At 43.8% G+C, this 26,585-nt stretch overlaps 1 protein-coding gene across 2 annotated transcripts in view; it reads right to left on the bottom strand.

Annotated features, from left to right (window-relative positions):
* MYOF (myoferlin) overlaps positions 1-15,650 on the bottom strand; it is a 175,798-nt gene extending 160,148 nt beyond the window's left edge. For both annotated transcript variants that reach the window (XM_063607824.1, XM_003825366.4), the window contains exon 1: positions 15,058-15,650. In XM_063607824.1, the coding sequence (XP_063463894.1) occupies positions 15,058-15,145 (88 nt within the window). In that variant the 5' untranslated portion in view covers positions 15,146-15,650. The remainder of the gene's footprint in view (positions 1-15,057) is intronic.
* Positions 15,651-26,585: the final 10,935 nt, after the last annotated feature.

Here is a 26,585-nt window from a genome sequence, read left to right on the forward strand (position 1 = left end):
GAGCCAGTAAGTGGCAGAGCTGAGCTTCAGACCCAAGTCAGCCTTGTTTCCAAACCTGTGCTCTTTTTTTTTTTAATTTTATTATTATTATACTTTAAGTTTTAGGGTACATGTGCACAATGTGCAGGTTTGTTACATATGTATACAAGTGCCATGTTGGTGTGCTGCACCCATTAACTCGTCATTTAACATTAGGTATATCTCCTAATGCTATCCCTCCCCCCTCCTCCCACCCCACAACAGTCCCCGGAGTGTGATGTTCCCCTTCCTGTGTCCATGTGTTCTCATTGTTCAATTCCCACCTATGAGTGAGAACATGCAGTGTTTGGTTTTTTGTCCTTGCGATAGTTTGCTGAGAATGATTAAAAAGTCAGGAAACAACAGGTGCTGGAGAGGATGTGGAGAAATAGGAACACTTTTACACTGTTAGTGGGACTGTAAACTAGTTCAACCATTGTGGAAGTCAGTGTGGCAATTCCTCAGGGATCTAGAACTAGAAATACCATTTGACCCAGCCATCCCATTACCGGGTATATACCCAAAGGATTATAAATCATGCTGCTATAAAGACACATGCACACGTATGTTTATTGCGGCACTATTCACAATGGCAAAGACTTGGAACCAACCCAAATGTCCAACAACGATAGACTGGATTAAGAAAATGTGGCACATATATGCCATGGAATACTATGCAGCCATAAAAAATGATGAGTTCATGTCCTTTGTAGGGACATGGATGAAACTGGAAACCATCATTCTCAGCAAACCTGTGCTCTTAACTGCCACTGCAGGCAGAGGGTGCCAGGCGACCTGTCACTTTTTCAGACCTTCCAGTGGTGTGAACTTGGTCTACTTACTCCAGCTCTTCATATCTAGACTTCTTCATTAATAAAGATTGGTATCTAATGCCCAGAAATAATTCCTACCAACTATAGGGCTTACCATCTGCCAGGCACTCCTCTAAGGGCTTTGTAAATGTTACCTATTATTATTATGATCCTTATTCAAGGCACAAGAAAGTTAAGTAGCTTGTCCAGGATTACCTGCTAGTAAGAAACAAAGCCAGAATTTGAATATAGGTCTTCTGGCTCTGGAGCCACTCAACCTCTCTGGCTTCTGACTAGTATATTTCACATAATTTGCTAGAGAATGAATTAAGTCTCAAGTACTCAGCAAATACATTTCAAACCCAGCTGAGGAGGTAGGGCCTACAGTGCCTCTTAAGTCCCGAGTGTCCTCTAAAAAGGGGATACAAAAGCCCGCCTGGTAGAATTGCAGCAAGGATCAAATGAGAAAGCATACCCGTGCCCAGGACACAGGGGACATTACCAGGTGTTGGAATCAGAACTATCAACTGCTTCCTTCAGGCAAGCTTTGGGAGGATCCAGTCCTCTGCCCTTCCTTGCTCCAAGAGATGGTATCAAGAGAAAATAAAATAATCACTTAAAACAACCTTGAAAACAAATGCAAAGCGCAGAGTGAAAAATCTTGATAATTAGATCCTATCCCTCCCAGGCCAAGAATTTCCAGTTGAATTTAACTTCAGCTTCAGACCCTGGTGTCTCATCATTAGTCATCTCTTTCAATGGAATTTTGGGCCCTGCCAGCAGTTTAATCTACTTTCCTCAACCCTCCTTCCTATGCTGTGCATGGTTTTCACCTCTGGGCGCTTTAGCAAGCTGGGCTGGTTGTTTGCTGCGGATTGGAGGGAGAGCTGGGAGTCAGGAGTGTTTGTGAGTTGTTGTTTGTCAGTGGGGCCTGGGACACGGACAGAGGGTGGAATTAAAATGAGAAGACACCAAGCACAAAGAAAACCAGCCATATATGAAGCAGTGGGAAAAGGCAAAGGACCAAGCATCCCAAGACCCAGCTTCTAGTCCTTCCCTGCCTCTTTCTGGCTACACAGCTTTGGCCTCCCTTGATATCTGAGTCTAAATATCTTCATCTGCACAATCGGTATGAATATCTGCCTTCAGCACCTGCTTGTGTTGTTGTGGAGAACAGATAAGATTACACCCATGAGCCAGGTATGGTGGCTCACGCCCATAATCCCAGCATTTTGGGAGGCTGAGGCGGGTGGATCGCTTGAGGTCAGGAGTTTGAGGCCAGCCTGGCCAACTTGGTGAAACCCTGTCTCTATTAACAACACAAAAAATTAGCCGGGCATGGTGGTGCACTCCTGTAGTCCCAGCTACTTGGGAGGCTGAGGCAGGAGAATTACTTGAGCCTCGGAGGCAGAGGTTGCAGTGAACCAAGATCATGCCACTGAACTCCAGCCTGGGCGACAGAGCTAGACTGCATCTCTGAAGGAAAAAAAAAAGATTACACCCATGAAAAAGCTTTCTACACTGTCAGTACCCTGCAAGGCAGTTTCACACATGGAAGCCATCATAATGTGTCCAACACCCTAGGGCAAACAAGAGGGAATTTGGGGCCCCAGACAAGGCCTCTGAGACCAGAGATGTCCAGCTCAAAGGCACCAATGCCCCAGGCCCCAGCATGGTGTGACCAGATGCCCTCAGGGCTGGCTTTGTCCAGGGAGGTTACTGCCAAGAGTAAGCAGCAGAGCCCAGATTGCCAGCAATGTGGGCTGAGTTCACATGCCTGACCACAGGATGGGCCAGATTTGGATGCGACCAAGACCAAGCACTCAGGGCTGCATAAGGGACAGCACAGGTGGTACAGCCTCGGCGGTAAGCGTTAGTGTTCCAGCTCCACCTAGACCCTGCTGTGAGACCTTGAGTGAGGCATTTCACCCACTCTACCTGAGACTCAGTTTGTTCAGCTCTCAAGTGAGGACTTCTTTCTTATTTTTATTTTTACTTTTTTGGTGAGAAAATAAAGGAGTAGGCCGGGCGCAGTGGCTCACGCTTGTAATCCCAGCACTTTGGGAGGCCAAGGCGGGCAGATCGCCTGAGGTCAGGAGTTCGAGACCAGCCTGGCCAACATGGTGAAACCCAGTCTCTACTAAAAAAACAAAAATTAGCCAAGCATGATGGTGCGCACCTGAAATCCCAGCTACTTGGGAGGCTGAGGTAGGAGAATCGCTTGACCCCGGGAGGTGGAGGTTGCAGTGAGCTGAGATCACGTGACTATACTCCAGCCTGGGCAACAGAGCGAGACTCCATCTCAAAAAAAAAAAAAAAGAAAGAAAGAAAGAAAATAAAGGAGTATGTTAAAATTAAATAACTAAGTACATGTGAAGCATGTAGCACAGTGCTTAACAGCCAGTAAACCATCACCATCAATATAATTGCCAATAATGATAATGTCTCCTTTCCAGAAGTTTTTGTTTTTTTGTTTTTTGTTTTTTCAGACAGAGTCGCTCTGTCACCCAGGCTGGAGTGCAGTGGCACGATCTCGGCTCACTGCAACCTCTGTCTCCCAGGTTCGAGCCATTCTCCTGCCTCAGCCTCCCAAGTAGCTTGGGACTACAGGTGCCCAACACCATGCCTGGCTAATTTTTGTATTTTTAGCAGAGACAGGGTTTCATCATGTTGGCCAGGCTGGTCTCGAACTCCTGACCTCAAATGATCTGCTCACCTCGGCCTCCCAAAATGCTGGGATTACAGGTGTGAGCCACCACACCCAGCCTACACTCTTAATTCACTGAACGCTGGCCCCATTTACAGCCTAGACTATAAGCTGCATGTGGGCAGGGCCAAACTTGCTTTGTTCCCCACCCTATACACAGAGCTAAGCACACTGCCTGGCAGAGTACCCTCTCAATCAATGCTTGGATCAATGCTTGTTGAATGGATTCATGCTTGGAATGAGGAAGGAGCTGCTAAACATAGGAGGGACAGAGACAGGGAGTGTCCTAGCAATGAATTCAGTCCGTTAGGAGGAGTAAGCAAAAACATAACATTTTATTTATTGAAAGAAAGAGAGAGAAGGGCAAGGAATTTTTTTTTTCAATTTATAAGCTGCACTATTGAGATGAAAAAGATGATGAAGGTCATAAACTAACAAACGGAGGTGAAATGAAGTGGACCTCGCCCTGCCAGTCAAATATTAGATTTTTAATACTTTATATTACAAGAAGTTACGGTTCTAGTCTCCACTAATAAAATGGCTCAAACTTGACTATCAGTGGAACTGATTCACTGCTAAGCTATGTCACCTCTGAGCTTCTGAGTCACAGCATGTCATAAAGGCTTTCATTGCTCTGTTGCAAACTCACCCCAGGGGGGATGGGTTTTTTTTTCTTTTTCTTTTTTTTTAAGTTCTTTTGTTCTTGGTACACTTTCTTCCTTTTTCAGACTGGATCCTAATGACCCCAACCACTAAACAACTCAATCTGTTCAGAGAGAGAGGAACTGTTTATGTGAGTTGGTTGTGTAGTCAGAGGTTGTGAGTTGTTTCTTCATCCATGCTGAGCTCAGTGAAGACGCATGGACCATCTGGAATCCAGTTAAATCCTGACCTGTCTCTGCCTCAGCTCCCTCATAGGGAAAATGAAGATGTCAATAATACCTACTTCCTAAAAACGAAATGAAGGCGGGGTGTGGTGCCTCACGCCTGTAATCCCAGCACTTTGGGAGGCCAAGGTGGGCGGATCACCTGAGGTCAGGAGATCGAGACCAGCCTGGCTAACATGGCAAAACCCCTTCTCTACTAAAAATACAAAAATTAGCCGGGCATTGTGGCATGCTCCTGTAATCCTAGCTACTCAGGAGGCTGATGCAGGAGAATTGCTTGAACCTGGGAGGTGGAGGTTGCAGTGAGCCAAGATTGCACCATTGCACTCCAGCCTGGGCGACAAGAGTGAAACACTGTCTCAAAAAAAAAAAAAAAAAAAAAAAAGGCTCGGCACGGTGGCCAGCTGGAAGACCTGGTATTGCAGAGGACCAAGGCTATTTCCCACATGTCTTTGGCTCTACTATGGTTCCCAGCACAACTCTGGCCACATGGACCTCAGAGCTGGGCTCCACTGGCCAAGAGGCCACCAGGCTCTTTCAGGCTGCTGCTGGGCTCCTGCGAGGCGGGCTTTCCATCACAGGAGAGCTGCCTTCCTGCTGATCACTGAGGACGAGGCCTGCACTGCAGCAATTCTCACTCTGAGCTAATGCAGCAAGTGTGAGCTGAAAATCCAAGTCAGAGAGTTGCTAAGAACCTACTATGCCCACACCCATTAAGATGGCTATTATGAAATAAAGAAGAAAAAAAGAAGTGTTGTCAAGGCTGTGGAGAAATTGGAACACTTGTGCAGTGCTGGTGGGAATGCAAAATGGTGCAGGATCTATGGAGAACAGTAGGCCATTTCCTCAGGAAATTAGAAATAAAATCCCAGCACTTTGGGAGGCCGAGGTGGGCAGATCACTTGAGGTCAGGAGTTCAAGATCAGCCTGGCCAACATAGTGAAACCCCTCCTCTACTAAAAATACAAAAATTAGCTGGGCATGGTGACACGTGCCTGTAATCCCAGCTACTTGGGAGGCTGAGGCAGGAGAATCGCTTGAACCCAGGAGGAGGAGGTTGCAGTGAGCCAAGATGGCGCCATTGCACTCCAGCTTGGGTGACAGAGCAACACTCCATCTCAAAACAAAAACAAAAACAAAAAAAAACTGTACACTTAAAATAGTTAAGATGGTAAATCTTACGTTATATGTGTTTTACCACAATTAAAAACAAAGAACCTACTTTGGCAATGCCTTCAAGCTGTTTGTGCAGCCACAGCTGACCAGCATCCTGTTTATTCCGAACAGCTAAGCCTGGGCCACCCCTTGGAAATGTCCCCCAGGACTCTGTATGTCCCTGCAGCAATGGGGGAAGAAGTGGGGCATAAAAGCCAGAAGACATGAGCACTTGTCATGCAACATTCTGTGTCAGCACTACGACAAGTTCTCTATATATTTTATCACAATTGCTCCCAACAACCTCCCTGTGAGGTATAGATTATTCTCCACACTCTGTAGATGAGGAAATGAAGGCTCAGAAATATAGTTGCCCAAAGACACCCAGCTCCTAGGGATAAAACCAGGAGTGAAAATTAATTTTTCGAATCCGAAGGTCATCCCTTTCCAAGTATTGTGTTGATTACAGAAAGAAGGGGGTTCTTTTAAGTGAGAGGTTATGTCAACCAACAGAGTAAAGATGGAAAAGAACAGATCTAATCCCTGGAAGGAGACGGGCTGCAGAGTTCATACTCTAGGCCCCCAGAAGGCTGCCCTGTGAGTAGACACATCTGGTCTACCCACTTTGTCTTGGCCTTCCATGCCCCTTGGCCACAGTTGATTGGAGCAGGGCTGAACATCTGACCAAAACCAAGGCAATTGGTGTTTCTCTCTGAGCTATCTCATGCACGAGACGCTGCCACTGCAGTTGGATGTAGAGTCAAGACCCAGTCACCTTGCAGCAACCCAAAGCCCATGCAAGAGGCCTCACTAAGGACAGCCAATTTGCAAAGAGCCAACAATTATAAACAATATGCAGAAAAGTAATGGCTGCCATGTGCAGGGAGAAGCAGAGGCAGGAGGCTGCACAGTCCCTGGGAGATGAGGAGAGGGGAGCTGACATGATTCTGGCTCTTGTGAGGTCTGTGATCTGGACTCCAGATTTCTTTCTAGCTTTAGAAAAATCAAGGTTTCCTTGAGCACGCTGAAGTGGGTATCTGCTCCTTGTAATGAAGCAATTCTGAACCATGACTCCCTATCCTTTCAGATAGTACAACAGGCTAGGGAGAGAAGGACCTTATGCAAATGAACCATGGCTCAGCTTGGTTGAGGAAATGCTCCCCCATTTGATCTTTGGGAAGACAGCAAAATTTGTCTTCAAAGATCACTTTGTATTTCTGTTTTTCTTCGATCTCTTGGTGGCCTCCCTGCCTGCTGCCTCAGGTGGCTACTGCCCTTGTGCTGGCCTCTTGCTGAGCTACCCCAACCAGCCCTGCACTCGCCCACAGGGTGCACACTCCAGCTGGAAGCAAGGCAGTCTGATGTTCCATTTCACAGTACAGTGTGAGGAAGGATGGCCAAATTCGCCTGGCCAGTGTGGCTTCCTTATCACTTTAATTTAATCAGGTTGTTTCCTCAGTGTCTTTCCTTATTAGTGCCTTCCTTCTGATTCCAGTCCTGGGATGAGCTCCATCTGTGCTGGGAAGCATTTGACTCAACTAGTAGGCCTTCTTACTAGTCTCCCTGACTAGTACTAATCTGCTGTTCACATTGCTGCCTAGCGGCTCCCCACTGGTTGATGAGTAAAGTTCAATCCCTATTCATACCACATTACTCCTCCCCATGGCTCTCTGGTCCTCCTGTACTGTTCCAAAGCCTGGAATGTCTTTTTTCCATTATTTCTGTCAAATTTCCACTCATCCTTTAAAACCAAGCCAAATGACACTTTCTCCACAAGCTTTTTCACTCTTTCATCTACTCAGATTGTAACTTTTCATGTCTATTCTGGTTTGCATCTCATTCTTGTGTGCTAACTAGTCGGTCACCTAGGCCTGAAAATCCAAGCCATCTTATGCATATTTTTCTAGACTTAGTTCCAGAAATACTCTCTGGTGCACTGTAGTGCTCCATGAAACTGTTATCAAATAGGTAAGGAGATTTATAGACTGCCATGTGCAATGTCACATGTACATTAATTTAATCCTCAAACAGCCCTGCAAGGCAGGAGATATTATTAAGAACACTGAAGCTGATTTTTTTTTTTTTTTTTTTTTTTGAGATGAAGTTTCACTCTTGTTGCCCAGGCTGGAGTGTAATGGCGCCATCTCAGCTCACTGCAACCTTCACCTCCCGAGTTCAAGCAATTCTCCTGCCTCAGCCTCCTGAGTAGCTGGGACTACAGGTGCCCACCACCATGCCTGGCTCAGTTTTTTGTATTTTTAGTAGAGACAGGGATTCACCATGCTGGCCAGGCTGGTCTTGAACTCCTGACCTCAGGTGATCTGTCCACCTCAGCCTCCCAAAGTACTGGGATTACAGGCGTGAGCCACCATGACCGGGCTTGAAGCTGCAGATTTTATTTGCTCATGAGCAACCAGGGATGGCCACTGGAATTCTCATTTAGGCATCCCTGGCCCCAGAGCTCAGGGCCTTTGTACCCTCATGCCCAGTAAGAAGTTAACTGATAAGGCTTAAGGTATCAAATGTCCCATAACTTTTTCTGATTGAGAACTGTGCTCAGACCTGCTCAAAGCACACCCCAGTGCAACAGAACAGCTGTTCAATAGAAATTACACAGTGAGTCAGCTGACCACTGCCATATCATGGCATTCTATATACTACGTTTCATGTATGAAGGTTCAACATAAAACTGGCAGCTTCATATTTTCCTTGCCAGGAACAAGAATGCAAAATGTCTTATACACCAATTTGCCCCCAGAGAACAGGTGCTAGGAACTGGTTGTACTCAGGGTTCATGAATACTTGACATGGTTCTTTGCTAAGCCTCATTCACAAACACCTGAGAGGATATTAAACGTATAGGGCAATTGGATGACTTCCCAGGGTCTCTTTCAGGAGTAAGCATCAAGGACTTTGTCACATTAAGGTGTCTCAAATTTCCTGCCAGTTCTTTGCTACATGCTCAATATTTAAAATGTATATTCAACATCAGTGATGTGCTGGGTGTTGCAGAGGATATAACAATCCCACGCCTTCTTGGCAGGGCCAAATCCTACAGTAAAGGAGAAACACACCCGTGATTAGAAAGGAAAACCCATACCAGACAAATACCAGCACCCCTAAGCTGAGGGCACGCAGGTGAGATGTGTTGTGAAGGAGGAAAGAAAAACAAGGCACGTTTATTAATTTTTTAAGGGCCATTGTAGCTTTATAGATGACTGAGACCCTGCAGAATGTGCCTTTGGGGAGTGTACCTTTGAGAATTCCCATGCTTCCATAGGGTGGGGCCACTTTCCTTAGGCAGTGAGTCTCTAAGCCTTGTTCTCCAGAAAGGGATGGGAATGACTCAGTAGATTAAACACTTTTGCCTTCCTGATTGTTTTGTCAATACAATACAGTGGTTTTATGGGAATACCCGAGTAGTGTGATTATCAGTTTGAGCTGATAGGGATCTTCTTGATGAGTCCTATGGTGCTCACTGGGTGAACCAAGGCTCTCTGTGGGGAACGCACCAAGTGCCTGGACAAACCACAGGGAATAATATCCATGAGCTCTTTCTCACATCACTTCCCCATTCTTTTTTTTTTTTTTTTTTTTTTTTTTTAGATGGAGTCTTGCTTTGTCGCCAGGCTGGAGTGCAGTGGCGTGATCTCAGCTCACTGCAACCTCCGCCTCCCAGGTCCAAGCGATTCTCCTGCCTCAGCCTCCCAAGTAGCTGGGATTACAGGGGCCCATCACCACGCCCAGCTAATTTTTCTATTTTTAGTAGAGATGGGGTTTTACCATGTTGGCCAGGATGTTACTTCCCCATTCTTAAGTGGAATCTCATAGCTTTGGAGCTTATTTTAAAAATGCTTTAAAAGATATATTCTTGGTGTTAATGTCCCCCACTGAAAAAAAAAATCAACTTTATAATTTCAAATAGCAAAGCAGGTTTTTACTAAAAATACACATGTGTCTATTGGATACATCACAGCCTTTGGGGTGTCTAGAGATTAACTCCCTTTCAGATAAGCCATTACAGCCCCATTTTTCAAAAGAAAAAAGGACTCTCTGAGAGGTTAACTGGTTTGCTCAAGACTACAAAGTTTGATATGCTAATCAGAGGGGGGATATTCTAGAAATATCTAGGCTCACATTCCAAAAACAGGTCCAAGTAAAATAACAGGAATCTGGACAAAATAAGTAATAACATGACAATTATCTGGTGGCCATCTGGACAGTAGCAGTAGCCATTCCACAAGGAAAAGATTTACACAAGACCAGAAGGGAGAGAAAATTCTGGCTGATGGAATGGGGGATATTGTAAGGAGAGAATGAGAAAAATGCTATAGTAGCAACAACTACGTACCCAAGGAGATGGATGTTTTATGTGAATGTAATGTTGCCACATTGTAAAGGCACAATAATATAAAAGTATGCAAGAAAACCTCCGCTCAATCACCTTTTCAAGAGATTGGACACAGAAGCAAGGGATGGGTCAAAGGGAAAATGGAAGCCTATGGCAAGATCCAGCAAAAGCACCTTTAAAAGAAAAGAAAAGGCCAGATGCAGTGGCTCATGCCTGTAATCCCAGCACTTTGGGAGGCCGAGGCGGGTGGATCACCTGAGGTCAGGAGCTCAAGACCAGCCTGGCCAACATGGTGAAACCCTGTCTCTACTAAAAAACACAAAATTAGCCGGGTGTGGTGGCGCATGCCTGTAATCCCAGCTACTCGGGAGACTGAGGCAGGAGAATCACTTAAACCCGGGAGGTGGAAGTTGCAGTGAACCGAGATTATGCCACTGCACTCCAGCCTGGGCAACAAGAGCGAAACTCTGTCTAAAAAAAGAAAAAAGAAAAACACACACAAACACACACAAAGATAGAAGCTGTGCTTTTGAAATGTGCATATTCATGGCCGGGCGCAGTGGCTCACGCCTGTAATCCCAGCACTTTGGGAGGCCAAGGCAGGCGGATCATGAGGCCAGGAGTTCAAGACCAGCCTGACCAACATGATGAAACCCTGTCTCTACTAAAAATACAAAAATTAGCCGGGCGTGATGGCGGGCGCCTGTAATCCCAGCTACTTAGGAGGCTGAGGCAGGAGAATCGCTTGAACCCAGGAGGTGGAGGTTGCAGTGAGCCGAGATCATACCATTGCACTCCAGCCTGGGTGACAGAGCGAGACTCCATCTAAAAAATAAATAAATAAATAAATAAAAATGAAATATGCATATTCACAAAGACACGCACCACAGGGACACCCACTGCAGTACTGTTGCTAACAGGCAGTAGTTGGGACAACTTATATGTCTAGAGCAAAAGATCAAGAAGGATTCAAATCAAATTGTTCAGCGTGGTGACCCTGAAGGACTAACAGTGGGAGAGAGAAAGAATAGAAGAGGTGTGGGGAGAATTTTCACTTTTTAGTTGCATAATCCCTTCTGGGTTGTTTATTTTATGTCTACATGCCTTTTTAATTTTAGAAATTAAAAATATTATATTATTTAAAATTAAAAAGTTTTTTAACAACCTGTTCTGTTTGGAGGACTGTTTGGAGGAATCATCAAGTCTCAGAGTTGAAATTGGTTTCAGAGGTCTGTGTAGTCTAATCTCAGCTAGATTCAGATTCACAGCCTGGCTGTCTGCATAGAACTTAGGGCAGAATGGCCACCCCTGGCTCACAGGCACTCACTCCAGCCTCAATTCGGATCTGGCTCATGGAACCTGGTGTACCCGAAGGATATGAAAAATTACATAAGCGTTGTGGCTTTCATAATGTACACCTGTGCTGCTAAACATCACCAACAACCATGCACCAGGACTACAGCAACCCCCAGATCCTCCTAGTTCCTACCAGGCCCTGAGTAATTTGACAGCCTCAGAAGGGTCACTCACGGGTGAACACAACTGGGCGCTCATACCTGTAATCCCAATACTTTGGGAGGCCAAGCCAGGAGGATTGCTTGAGCCCAAGAGTTAAAGGCCAGCTTGAGAAACAGAGTGAGGCCCTGTCTCTACAAAAAAAATTAAAAATTAGCTGGGCATGGTGGTGTGTGCCTATAGTTCAGCTACTCAGGAGGCTGAGGTGGGAGGATCGCTTGAGCCCAGGAGTTCGAGACCATGATCACACCACTGACTGCACTCTTCCCTCCTGGATGGCAGGGTGAAACAGTCTCAAAAAAAGAAAGAAAGAAAGAAAGAAAGAAAGAAAGAAAGAAAGAAAGAAAGAAAGAAAGAAAGAAAGAAAGGGTTTGAACACGAAAAACAGAGGTCAACTGTAAACCAGTTGGTTGTCAGTACAGCACAATCCCAAGTACAGTGTAGCTATAGCCTAATAGGGCCTCACAGTGTCTATGCGAGCTTCACCATTAACAATCACTTCCCCTGGCCATTCTTCACCGTCTTATAGTTTGAGAAGAGCTGCTTACTGCCCTGACTTTGTTTATTTACCCAAGAGGCAAAATGTTTACATATTTCTGTTAACACAGGGACTTTCTTTGATGCCGCCTTGATCTTCTGGTATGGCTTTTTCCTTTTTTTTTTTTGAGATGGAGTCTCGTTCTATCTCTCAGGCTGGAGTGCAGTGGTGCGATCTCTGCTCACTGGAACCTCCGCCTCCCAGGCTCAAGCGATTCTCCTGCCTCAGCCTCCTGAGTAGCTGGGACTACAGGCATGGTAGGGCTTTTTCCAGTTTACCATACCCTGCCCCACTCCACACTATGAAGTGTGTCTGCCTTTGTTCCATGTTCCCTCTGATGGACAGTATTTTGCTATAAATATCCTCAGTTCAGTCAGAACTTAATGTTACTTAATTTTACGCAGTGCTCAAAATTGGGAACACACCTGTAAAGGGTTTGCCATCACCAGGATTTTAAACCACCGACATAGACTGAAAGCAAGAAGAGTGCTGTGTTTGTTGCTATATCCCCTCCAGCACCTAAGGCAATGCATTTCACATCTTGCTGAGAGCAGATAACTCAATACCTGGAACTAGAAAATTAGAATCTAAAAGACGGAAGGCATCTAAAGACCAGTTCCCATCATGCCACAGCTGAGAAATTGGAGACCCAGGTGGTTAAATCAGATATTGAGTTAATGTCAGCTGGAATGCAGATGTTCCTACTCTGAGTTGAGTGCCCTTTCCTCTGTCAGGTTGCTTGTTAGCTAAATGAATGAATGACTTTACCACTCGATTTGTATGAAAAAAGGAGGCCAGAAAAGAGACTAAAGTTAAATGTGTAATTGTTTGTACAGACTATATTTGCCAACTTAACTGAAGTTTTCCACTTTCAATTGATTGTTTGCATTCATTGACTTAGATATATTTTTCATCATTTAAAATGTTTCATCAATGCATACAAACTCCAGACAAATAACAAGTCAGATTTCAATATAGTGTTAACTCTAATTCCTCTATAATCTATAATACTTAAATAATTACATGATCGGACTGATCCAAATGTATTTTAATGTCTTTATATGTCAATGATGAAGGATGTAAAATCTTCATATTATGTCTCTATTATGTAACTGCTTCAAGAAAACAAAAAATTAATAAAACCTAACACATGTAAATAAACTCTGACATAACATGAGTCCATGATATTCACTAGCCAGATTTTCAAACCTCATTGTCCTTTAAGAGCCCAATTTTAAGCTGGGCGTGGCAGTTTACGCCTGTAATCCCAACACTTTGGGAAGCCGACGTGGGAAGAAAGTTTGAGCAAGGGAATTATAACCAGCCTGGGCAACATAGCAAGACCCAGTCTTATTCAAAAAAAATTTTTTTAATTGTTTTAAATCCAATTTTTGCCCTTCAGATTTTTTTTTAACCAACCAACAATTTGCCAGCTTTTTTTTTTTTTTTTTTTTTTTTTTTGAGACGGAGTCTCACTCTGTTGCCCAGGTTGGAGTGCAGTAGCATGATCTTGGCTCACTGCAACCTCCTCCTCCTGGGTTGAAGCAATACTCCTGCCTCAGCCTCCCGAGTAGCTGGGATTATAGGCATGTGCCACCATGCCCGGCTAATTTTTGTATTTTTAGTAGAGATGGGGTTTTGCCATGTTGGCCTGGCTGGTCTCGAACTCCCGCCCTCATGTGATCCACCCACCTCAGCCTCCCAAAGTTCTGGGATTACAGGCAGAAGTCACCACACCCAGCCAGCCAGCTTTGAGTTTCATTTCTTTCATTTTCTTGCTCATCCTCAGAGAGAGAGGTTTAAGAAGAGAAATAAAGGGGAAAAACGGGAAACAGAAAGGCGAAAGGTATAGATGCCTCAGGAACTGACAGGGAGTAGCAGTCAGGCTCCTGGAAGAAACGAGAAATGTAGCAAGGCATGGTCAGGAAACACATGTCTATCCATGCTCCCACTCTCTCTGCCTTTCCCCCTCTTTCCCATCCCTCTTGCCAAGAAGTGAGTTGGCAATCTTACCAATGACAAACAAAATAGATAAAGCCTCCACACTGAGATTTAGAAACCCCACTTTAGCCAAAACTAAGTCACTTACATCAAATTGTACCATGACACCAAGCATTCCTGTCCCCTCCCCTGCAATGGCAATCAAGTGTCATAGAAAAATAGCCTTTTAAAATTACCATGAGCCTTTTATTTTTATTTATTTTTACACCCAGGCTGGAGTGCAGTGGCGTGATCACGGCTCACTGTAGCCTCAACCTCCTGGGCTCAAGCAATCCTCCCACCTTGGCCTCCCAAAGTTGGCTCAGGGTTGATGAGCCACTGTGCTCAGCCAACCATGAGGTTTTTAGAGATGATCTTGTCTAAACCCTTCTCGCCTGTTTTGCAGAAAAGAAAATTGAGATCCCAGAGAAATGAAGTAACTTGCCCAAGGTCATTCAGCAGGCAAGATAGAACTAGATCTCCAAATTGCAAACTAGCTGTCCAGAGTTCTTTCCTCAATGAGCAATTTAAAAGCTACAGAATGTACAAAAAAAACACCCCAACAGTCTAGATATAAAAACAATTACAAAGGCACAAAAGGGCAGGAAAACTCAATAAAACTATGAACTTCACCCATCCCATCTCCCAGAAACCCAGTGACAATCAAAGCAGCGTCAGGCTGGTTCAAGGAGTAATGGTGTCTCCAACAATTTAATTGCTCTTCTTCCTCCTTTACCCATTTCTCACAGGCAGAGAAAAAATGCATCCAAGACTACTGAAACTTACTTTGAACCAATACAGATGTTTGTTGATACCTGAAATTTAGGGATTCGCAAATACGTTTTCTGCCAAGAGCTTACAGAAATCACACTCTTAGAGCTAAAACATCAGGTCATTCCATGAGTCTCAAGCCCTGGAGAAAATTAAATGCCTTCCCCAGAAACGGGTCCTCTCCCCTGTCCTGCGCAGGTAACAAACGCTGCTGGAGAGACTTGGCTTCATCAGCTGTCTAAATGCAGACTTTTCAAGAAGGTGACTCAAGAAACTAACATTCCAAAACAGGACTTCAGAAAAAGAAGAAAACTTTTTCTTACCCTTAAAAATGACAGAAACAATAGGATCCGGCTTGCCAAATTTCGTTTTAGGGATATTGCTGGCAGATTCCACAATCACTCGCAGCATGGTTCTTAGCTGGTAGAAAGCAAGTTTCAGCAAACGAAGTGGAGACTCGGGCGCTGGAGCTCCGGGTTGCAGCGCCCTGGGAGAGAAGTTCTCTCCCAGTGAAGGGAGGATTTCTCCCAGGGCAAGGAAGGGGAAAAGGCAAAATGGGTGGACCTCTGGCGGATTTTACTGAAGGCAACGTGTAAATTGATACCGAACTCCCCGCGTCTACGCAGTGCCGCAGGCACAGACTTATGAATTCGGAAAATGTGGAAGTGAAAAGGACAAACCCTAAACTAAAAATAATTCCGTGCGACAAATGAAACCAACACGAATTTGGAGCTAAGAAATACGGGTTGGTCAGGAAACCACTAAAATGTTGCTGCCTTTTAGCAATGGTTCGTGAAACTGAATTAATTGATTTTTCCGTCACTGCTTTCATTCTTTTCTGAGTTTCAAGGAGTTTTAAAACTTTAGTCATTTTTTGCTTTTGACTTTTCGCTGTTACTTCTCACGCTATTGAACGCACCCACTCAGTAACCCTATGTTCAGCTTTTTTAAAGCAGCTAAAGGGTGCCTCTTACTGGACGGCAAACGAATGACAGCGTTTATTTCAAGTAAACGCGATCCAGGAATGGGATATATAAATAATTACATATATGTATAAATAATTATATATATATATATAAAGGACTGAACATAGAATTTCTTCAAAACCCCTTCAGAGGTGAGAGCTGGGCGCCTAAGTTTTCCTGGCTCTTCAAATGCTGCCAATTGCCTTCAGTGAAAATGGAGAAGTGACTCCCCACTGTTTCTGGACCTACAGCTGCCCATGGTGTCTTTCTGTCCCAGAGGGTGCATGAAGACAGTGCAGCTTGGCTGAGATCACAAGAGACGGCCTGGGGCTAGTCAGCCAGATCTGAGTGTGAGACTCTGCCTCACCACCCTGAGCTATGTCATCTTAGCAAGTTTCTTTTCTTTTCTTTTCTTTTCTTTTTTTTTTTTTGAGACGGAGTCTCGCTCTGTCGCCAGGCTGGAGTGCAGTGTAGTGATCTTGGCTCACTGCAACCTCTACCTCCCGGGTTCAAGCGATTCTCCTGCCTCAGTCTCCCGAGTAGCTGGGACTACAGAAGTGCGCCACCACACCCAGCTAATTTTTTTTTTTTTTTTTTTTTTGTATTTTTAGTAGAGACGGGGTTTCACCATGCTGGCCAGGATGGTCTCGATCTCTTGACCTTGTGATCCGCCCGCCTTGGCCTCCGTGGCTTGAGCTTTACTGGCTTGAGCCACCATGCTGGCGAGCAAGTTTCTTAACCCCTCTCTTCCTCAGTTTCCTCATCTATGAACTGGGGATAAAGGCTGTTATAAGATAAAGGTCATAGCATAGGAGCTGGCACAAAGCACACAGTAATTTGCACATGTAAGAAGTTCATGCTTATTTGTGATCTCATAGCGTTTCTGTTAATGCAGGCTGACTTTTAATCAGGATCTCATTATATTTCAGAAGAAAAGGCTAAAACTTGGGATGAAGAAACATTGGGCTTCTTTTTGCTTTAGAATGCACAGTCAAGCAGACCCACTTGTAAATAAACATTTCAAGTACATTGAATAAGCATGACTTAACCTACAAGAATTCTTCTGTCTCCGTGAGTTTCTCAAAGGCTTAAAGCAAAGAACCAATTACCCAGTGCTGTGTTCATTATTGTATTTAGTGGACATGTTGGCAGTTTTAGTGGAATATAGAGATTATTACTTTTATTTTATCTGGCTGCTTTCTATTTGCCATTTTTACTGTGAAATATATTTACAGAAAAATGCATACTACATAAATGTGACAGTTTAACAAGCATCCAGGTCAAGACAGAACATTGCCAGTCCTCCAGAAGCCCCTGGAATACCCCATATATCATATCCACCTCCTTCTCCCAGAGGTAACCACTCTCCTGATTTTTTTTTCTTTTTTTAGACGGAGTTTCACTCTTGTTGCCCAGGCTGGATTGAAGTGGGGTGATCGGCTCACTGCCACCTCCACCTCCCGGGTTCAAGCAATTCTCCTGCCTCAGCCTCCCAGGTAGCTGGGATTACAGGCGTGCACTACCACACCTGGCTAATTTTGTATTTTTAGTAGAGACAGGGTTTCACCGTGTTGGCCAGGCTGGTCTCAAACTCCTGACCTCAGGTGATCCATCCACCTCGGCCTCCCAAAGTGCTGGGATTACAGGCATGAGCCACCACGTCTGGCCCACTCTCCTGATTTTTATGGTAATGATTTCCTTGCTTTTCTTTGTAGTTTTTACCGAAAACAACAACAACAACAAAACAGTTTAGGTTTGCTTGGTCATGACCTTTGTTTGGTGATATAAATTCTTTTGTATGTTATGAACTTTACATACATACACATATATTCATATATATAGGTACACACATACATGTGTTCATACTTTGTGAATTCTTTGCTGTATTATGACTTTATAGAAATGGACTCATACAGAATGGATTCTTTCGTGTTTGACTTCTTTTTTCTCAGTATTGTATTGTGAAATTCATTCATGTAGCTCTACTTCCTTCACTCTTGTTGCTATATGGCATTTCATTGTATGAGTTTCTGACATTTTATTTATTTATTTATTTATTTTGAGACAGAGTCTTGCTCTGTAGCCCAGGCTGGAGTGCAGTGGTGCGATCTCGTTTCACTGCAACCTCCGCCTCCCGGGTTCAAGCAATTCTCCTGCCTCAGCCTCCTGAGTAGCTGGGATTACAGGTGCACACCACCACGCCCGGCTAATTTTTGTATCTTTAGTAGAGATGGGGTGTCACCACGTTGGCCAGGATGTTCTCGAACTCTTTACCTCGTGATCCGCCTGCCTCAGCCTCCCAAAGTGCTGGGATGACAGGCATGAGCCACTGCGCCTGGCCTCCAGATTTGATTAATTCATTCTACTACTGCCAGACATTTGGACAGTTCAGGGAATGGGGCTATTACAAACAGTGCTGTTCTGAACAGTCCAAGGCTGTTCTGGCACAAATGTGCATGAGTCTATTTAGAGTCTAATCTATGGGTGGAATTGCTTGCTGGGCCAGAAAATGTATGCATTTCTTCACCTTTACAAGGTAATTCCAAATTATATTCCACAATGGTACTCTTGCCAGCAGTGTATGAGACTTCCTGTTGTTCTAAATTTTTGTCATACTTAACCAATGTTAGATTTTTTACATTTGCCCTTCTGGTGAGCATATAATAGCATCTCACTGGAGTTTTAATTTGCCTTTTACCTATTCATGTGGGAGAAAAAGACAAATGACTTCCAACCTTACATAATACATAATCAATTACAGGTGGAGTATAAATCTAAATAAGCAAGATAAAACATGTTTCAGCCCAGACGCGGTGGTTCATGCCTGTAATCTCAACACTTTGGGGAGGCTGAGGTGAGTCTGAGACCAGCCTGGGCAACATAGTGAGACCCTGCCTCTAAAAAAAATTTTTTTAATTAATCGAGTGTGGTGGCATGCACCTGTGGTCCCAGCTACTTGAAAGGCTGAGGTGGGACAACCACTTGAGCCTGGGAAGTCCTGGTGGCAGTGAGCCATGATTGTGCCACTATACTCCAACCTGGGTAACAGAGTGAGACCCTGTCTCTAAAAAAAAAAAAAAAAATCTAACCAGGTGGTGGCAGCAGCTCACACCTGTAGTCCCAGCTACTTGGGAAGCTGAGGCAAGAGGATCACTTGAGGCCAGAAATACAAATCCAGCCTAGACAACATGGCAAGACCTCCTCTCTAAAACAAATAAGTAAAGAAAAAAATCAAACAACAAAAAAAGCCATAGAAGAATATCTATATGACCCCAGGATAGGAAAGGATTTCTTAATATGAAAAAATGTACAAATCATAAAGGAAATATTGATAAATTCAATTATATTAAAATCACAACCTACAAAGGACTAGTATTCAGAGTACATAAACAGCTCCAGCAAATTAGTAAGACAAACACATAGAACTCAATGGAAAAATAGGTAAAAGATTTGAATAGGCACTTCATAAATTAGGAAATGTAAATATGAAAAGGTACTCAACCTCATTGGTAATTAGAAAAGTGCAAATTAAAACTCCAATGAGTTATTATTATATACTCACCAGATGGGAAAATATGTAAAAATCTAACATTGCCAAGCTTGACAAGAATGTGGAACAACGGGAAGTCTCATACACCGCTGGTGAGAGTGTAATCAGCAGTAAATTCTCATGGATTTTCTACCATTACAATTATAGAATCTGCAAATAACGCCTGGGGTGTTTCTTCCTTTTCAATCTTTGTGCTTACTTTATTTTCCCTTTTATTTCTATGTTGATTAGACCTTTCATTATAATATTGACTAGGGGTGGTAATAACAGACATCCTTATCTTTTTCTGTATTTCAAAGGGAAAGATTTCCATACTTCACCATAAAGTATGATGTTTGCTGTAGGTTTCTCATAATTAGCCCTTTTAAGATTAAAGGAGTTCTCTTTATTCCTAGGTTGCTAAAACTTTGAGTTTTGTTTTTGTTTTTGTTTTTTTTTGAGATGGAGTCTTGTTATGTCCTTCTGGCTGGAATGCAGTGATTATTCACAGGCACAATCATAGTGCACTACAGCCTTGAACCCCTGGCCTCAAGCAATCCTCTTGCCTCCACCTCCTAAGTAGCTGAGACTACAGGCAAGTGCTTAGCTACTTTTAAATGCCCAGTTTTAAGGCTTTTTATAAGACATAAAGTCGGATTTTATCAGATGGTTTCACTTTATTGAAATGATCATATGAATTTTATGTTTAATGTGGTGAATTACATTTATTTTATTTTATTTTGAGACAGAATCTCGCTCTATTGCCCAGGTTGGAGTGCAGTGGCATGATCTCAGCTCACTGCAACCTCCCCTTCCTGGGTTCAAGCAATTATCCTGCCTCAGCCTCCCAAGTACCTGGGATTACAGGTGCACACCAACACCCAGTTAATTTTGTATTTTTAGTAGAGACAGGGTTTCACTATGTTGGCCAGGCTGGTCTCAAACTCCTGACCTCAAGTGATCCACCCATCTCGGCCTCCCAAAGTGCTGGGATTACAGGTGTGAACCACCACGCCCTGCCAATTACATTTATTTTCTAATATTAAACTAACTTTGCATTCCTGAGATAAACTCAACTTGGTTGTCATATCTTATACTTTCCTATTGCTAAATTTAGATTGCAAATATGTTTATATACTATTTATGACTTTTGCATGTATATTTATGAATAAGACTGACTTGCAATTGCCCATCCTCATTTTGTCCTGGTCCGCTTTGGTGTGGAGGTCATGCTAGCATCATAAAATGGGGTGGGGTGTGCTGTTGCCTCTTTTTTAATTCTTTGGAAAAGCTTGTGAACTTGGAATTATTTCTTCTGATATGTTTGTTGTTCTTTCACAAAATTCATACCTGTATTTATTTTAAAGATTCAAGAAATCCTATCAGAGGCTGGTGCAGTGGCTCGCGACTGTAATCCCAGAATTTTGGGAGGCTGGGGTGGGAGGGTTGCTTGAGCCCAGGAGCTTGAAACTAGCCTGGGCAACATGGCAAGACCCCATCTCTACTAAAAATCAAAAATTAGCTGGGCGTGGTGGCATGTGCCTGTAGTCCCAGCTACTTGGGAGGCTGCAGTGGGAGGATCACCTAGGCCTGGGAGCAGTGAGCTATAATTTTGCCACTGCACTCCAGTCTGGGAGACAGCGAGACCCTGTCTCAAAATAAATAAGTAAACTCTACCAGGCTTATTATAAAATTAGCAGTTCACCTCTCCTTACCTCTAGCATTTCCTGACAGCATTTCCATTTCCAGAGGCCCCAACTTTCAGCAATTTCATCTGATTATTTTGGTGTTTATATCCATATCTCCAAGTAACATGCTTTCTTCTATTTTTCACTTTCCAGCATCAGGCATCATCTGTTTCCTAACAAGGAAAATGAGGACTTAGCTGTCTTTTGCCCCTCCTCAAATCCAAACACATATGTGCACACTTTCTGTATCCCATCCCCCCCAGGATAGCTGTACCATAAATTTGCATAGATACATTATTGTGATTGTATAAACACTGTTCACAAGCCATGAAGTATACTGCAATGTGCTTCATACATTTTGATCTTGTTTCAACTTGTTCTTTTCTTTCTTTTGGAGTTAATACCTTGTTGGTGGTGGTTTTTGGTGTTTGTTTGATTGTTTGTTTGTTTGTTTGTTTTCTGAGACAGGGTCTCTGTCACCCAGGCTGGTGTGTAGTGGTGCGATCTCAGCTCACTGCAGCCTCAACCTCCCCTGGCTCAGGTGATCCTCCCGTTTCAGCCTCCCAAATAGCTGGGACTACAGGCACACACCACCACACCTGTCTACATTTTGTATTTTTTGTAGAGTTGGGGTTTTGCCATGTTGCCCAGGCTGGTCTCAAACTCCTGGGCTCAAGCAATCTGCATACCTCAGCCTCCCAAAGTTCTGGGATTACAGGCGTATACCACTGCACCTAGCCCCTTGTTGTTTTTTTGTACTTTAAACTCTTCCCAAATTGTGTAAATTTCCAACATGTTCAAACATATTGGAATTGTATCAATTTCGTCTTGCACCCTCGCTTGGGGTCTTCCAAATGGCTCTGATCTGGAGGGTTTTGCTCGGGAGCTAAGCATAGCTGCTATCCCTGAGCTGCCTTTCTCTACCTCTCTTTGCATCTCTCTTATTTTGGATTCCGTGTCTTCCTCTTTCTTGGTTTACTTTCTTGTATTGCTGAAGCATAGACCTTCCCTGTTTGAACAGCTTTATTCTACTCTCCTATTTCATTGGCAGTATGGCTGGCACAGGATTCCAAGTTCAAAAGCATTTCCTCCCAATATTTGAAAGCATTGTTCCATTGTCTTCTGGTTTCCCACATAGCTCGCTCCCGCCATCTCTAGGAGAGTATCACATACCTGCACCTGTGCTGTGTGACTTGCAGTGCTTTTCTATGCAAAGCATGTTGTCCTCTACCCCATTTGTGGCAGACATGGCTATGGGACTGGCTTTAATGGAATGTGGGAATGTGGCTGTTGCTACAATACACCACCCAGATTTCCCTCCAGGAATGAAGGATAAAATACCCCCAGCTGCTGGGAGAGCTGCCAGAAAACCTCCCTCAGCTGTTAGCCCTCTTCAGGGATTGCCTGCACTGAAGAAAATTGCCCTACCCAAGATCATGTTTCCTTCCAGAAGCAGCCTACCTCCCAATGACTGATCAGCACAGGGATATGAAGGCCTGGTCCCCTTGCCCCAAGTGGTGACAATCTACAGGGCCATTCCAGCCTCTGGGTTCCCCATGGGGTCAGCAGGAGCCAGTGATGGACCCAGCTTTCTTCTCCCTGCATCTGGGGTGTTGATCTCATGAATACTTCTTAAGAAATACCTGTATACTGATATCATTTCAGAAATTTTCCCTGGGGAATGCAACCTGTCAGAGTTGGGTGCCAGGAGTGATTCAAGAAAGCAGATCCTAAGATGGGATTTTGAGCTTGATCTTCCACCACCCAGATGGGAATGAAGACCCCTGATAATCTTATCAATGATTATCCCTGGCACAGTACAATTGTAAAATGTGTCACCAATGGAAGGGAACGCATTAGCTGCGTGAAATGTCAAGCAGTTGAAATATGCAGGGAAAACAGTAACTAAGGATTTGGATTTAGGGAGCCATTGCCAAACTCAGTTGACACTCTGGAAAAGTAACAAAAGGTTGAGAGTGATTAATCAGCAATAAATAGCTATGAATGAAAGCCAGGTGGCCTCCTCTCCTGCAGCAGGAGAACTGGGAAAGCTCAGGCCCAGCACCAGAACTTAGTCACAAAAGACGACAAGCTCCAAGGAAGATTGAACCCCCAACCGAGACAAGTTGACTCTGATAAGATCAAGGCTCTGCTTGGGGAAGGACTGGGACTCTGATACATAGGATGGGGATATCTGGTTGATGTCCTTGAGAATCTTAAATCCCCAAATTTCTCTGAGCCCTCTGAGCCTGGGGGAGCTCAGATTAAAGACAAGCACCCCTCCACCTTGCTTGGAGATGATGTGAAGGCCTCTCCCCTGCAAGACACCTTGTTCTTTTCTCAGGATCTGCGAAGTCCTCCCACCCCGGCCATTACCAATATCTACGGTTAAGTCCTAACAACATATTGCTGCCTGGGATGTGCTAGGCCTGCCTGCTGAAGACAGAAAGGGGACACCCCTTGAACAAACTGCAGGACACAACCAATTGGACTGGCAGAAGCTGGAAGAGTTCACATGGGGCTGGATTCTAAGTGTGCTGTGTCGAAGGGCAGTGCAGAACACAAATTTGGATAAAAGAGAGTTGACCAGTATGGGTGCGCTCCCCCAAGATGCTGATTTCATATGCCGCAAGGCCCCCAGAGATGGTGCAAACACACTACTAAGGTGGCTCCTAGGAACATGAGAAAAGCAATGGCCCATCTTAAGTTAAGAAGAAATACCTGTACTGCCCTAACAAAATGGAGGCACAGAAGTGACAAAAAACTTGAGCCAGGATTCAAACCTAGTGTCTTCTGAGTCAAACTCCCTTCCCAGCTTCACCTCAGCTGAGATCTCATATTTCTGTTTCATTGTTTCTTACCTGTCTCAAGTAAACTCAAGCATTAATCTAGGTGAGTGGCCTTACACTTGCCCTGGAACAGTGAGACAAAAGAGATGGGGAAAGAGGAATATGAGAGGAAGAGAAGGGAGACTCAGCCAAAAATCTAGATGTGAAGAGCAAAGTGCTGGGGTAGCAAAGAGGATTTAGTGGAAGAGAAATGAAGATAGATTCATAACATCTTATTCCAATTCCAGTTTAACAGAATCTTAGGTATTACCTAACAGCATTTTTCCAATTGGCATGCACAGAAGGGTCCATTGTTTCAGTTGATAACCAAAGTGCTTTTTAGAGCTAAAATACTATTTTTGGTGGCTTAATTACAGGGCTTCTCACAGTGGAAGACACTATCTTTAAATAACTTAATATATAGTATATTTGAATTTCATTCCTTTAAGAAAGTGCTTGGCAGCAACTGAGTCCACGTAGAGGGCAGGAGGAGATAAATTATTTTATAACATTTGGCACCATCATATTGTCATCATTCAAGGCAACTGGGGGAGCTAAATATAAGATAGGAATTAATCTGACTTCTCTAAGAAGATATTAATATATTTTCTGAAATCAACCTAGAAAAAATAGAACAGGCAAAAGTGGAATAATTTTAAGCCTTGTGCTCACCTTTACAGAAACAATAATTCTTCATCAAAATGTCTGATAGACAAATGGCTCCCAGCTGTTCTTCTGGAACAGCCCTCATTCATTCACGCACATATGCACTTATTCAGCTAATACTTATTAAACGCTACTTGGTGCCAGGCACAATGCTAACTACAAAAATGAATAGGACACATTTCTGCTCTGCAAGAAGCTCACAGATAATTGTAGCATCATGTGGTGAGGGCAATGATAGAAAGAGATAAACAGAAGAGATAAGTATCTGTAGGGCAGGGGAGGGCAAGCGTGGTAGGCTCCCTGGAGGAGGTGACAGCTGAAAACTGGACTGAATCTTAATGGTTGGATTGATATGTGTGTATGTGTGTGTGCCTGACTGTATGATCTGAAATAGAGTTAAATACACATGGTGAACATTTGGAACCCCAAGACATTCCACACTGGTGGAACATCATGTATGACATAAAACAGTCAAGCACTGAGCCTAGGCAGGCAGGCAGTTACCAGCTCAGAGAGCCTTATTTGCTCAGTAACATCTACTGAGTACTCACTACGTGCCAAACACTATCCTAAGCATTTTGTCTCATTGAAACCTTCCACCACCCTACCCTGTGAAGTCCCTGCTATGGTAGGATCCCCATTCTACAGACGAAAAAGCTGAGGCCTGGTTTGGCTAAGCACCTTGCCTAGGTTCTCACGGTAAGTAAAGCCAGGATCTGAATGCAGGCAGTCTTTTTCCAGAGCCCGTGCTCTTCATTCTTACACATACCTCATGGTGACAGGGACCTATTGGAGATGTATTTTTCAGCAGGGAAGTGGAGCGATTGGATTGCCTATTAATACCCTGATTACAAATGAAATGTTTTAGTTACCATGCAGACTTAAATTTTAATAGGAGCTAAAATAGGCCAGGCTCAGTGGCTCATGCCTATAATCCCAGCACTTTGGGAGGCCAAGGTGGAAAGATTGCTTGAGGCCAGGCCAGGAGGATTGCTTGAAGAAGTTTGAGACCAGCCTGGGCAATATAGTGAGACCTCATCTCTTAAAAAAAAAAAAAAAAAAAAAAAAAGGACCTAAAGCGGGCAGAGCAGTCAGGGCCTGCCCTCTCAAAATAGGATGCACCCCAAATCAAGAACCAAGTCAGGAAGTATCACTGACTGCCTAAGAAGAATTCTCTCATATGAGATTAGCCGCCTGCCCCTGAAATGATTTTCAGATATGTTGCTTGCTGATAGAGCTGCAGTGATCACAGCTAAGTGCTGAGGGGATCTCCCTATTTGCCGATTTAAAATGCAGCCCTTCCTGGCTGAAGATAAACTTTAGGAAAGAGCAGGGGGTCTACCCTGAAAAGGTGCTGAGCTCTAAAAGCATGCTTTTGGTGCATTATTTTAAGTAAGGTGCATCCTTTTAGGTAATTAAGGAATATCGATAACAGAAAGGAAAGAGAGTAAAGCATTTGTCTGTTTCTCCGTAATAGTTTAGATCAGACGAGACTCTGATCAATTCATCCTTGATCTAATTCGCTCAATCACTGTGGTTCTTCTAGGTGCTCAGGATATGGTGGCTGGCAAAATCAGATGTGGCCCCTACCTTCAAGGATTTTGCAGCCTAGTGAGGGGAAAAGATACCAACCAAAGAATCACTCACAAATAAATGTGCAATTATAATTGTGGTGAGTGGTTGGAGAAGTACAAGCTAAAGCGAGGACATCCCTGCAGCAGTGAGAACTAAGATTTTCCAGGGAAGTAGGAAAGGAGATAACAGTGGAGAATTCCAGACAGGGCCTGTGGAAAAGCCCCGAAGGCAGGAAGGAGTCTGCCTGGTCAAGGAATGAAAGGTGTCAAGCATGGCTGGTTTGGGACTTTGGTCTCCACTAGGCCCCAGAGGACAGATGGGGGATTTTTTCCCCTTATTTTAAGAACAATGGTAAATCAATCAAATGTTTTGTGTTTGCATTGGGAAATATGTGACAAGACTGCATTTGCATTATTTAAAACAAAAAATCCCTGCTAAGGAGAAATCAGATTGAAAGGAGACAAGAGTTCATTCATTTCTTCTTGTTCTGCATTTAGAGAACATTTATTGTGTGCATTCCAGTGCTGTGCAATAGAAATATAGTATGAGCCACATTTATCATTATGAATTTTCTAGTCACATCAAAAAAAGTAAAACACA

This window comes from Pan paniscus, chromosome 8, assembly GCF_029289425.2.
Source record: "Pan paniscus chromosome 8, NHGRI_mPanPan1-v2.0_pri, whole genome shotgun sequence".
NCBI classification, from domain to species: Eukaryota; Metazoa; Chordata; class Mammalia; order Primates; family Hominidae; genus Pan; species Pan paniscus.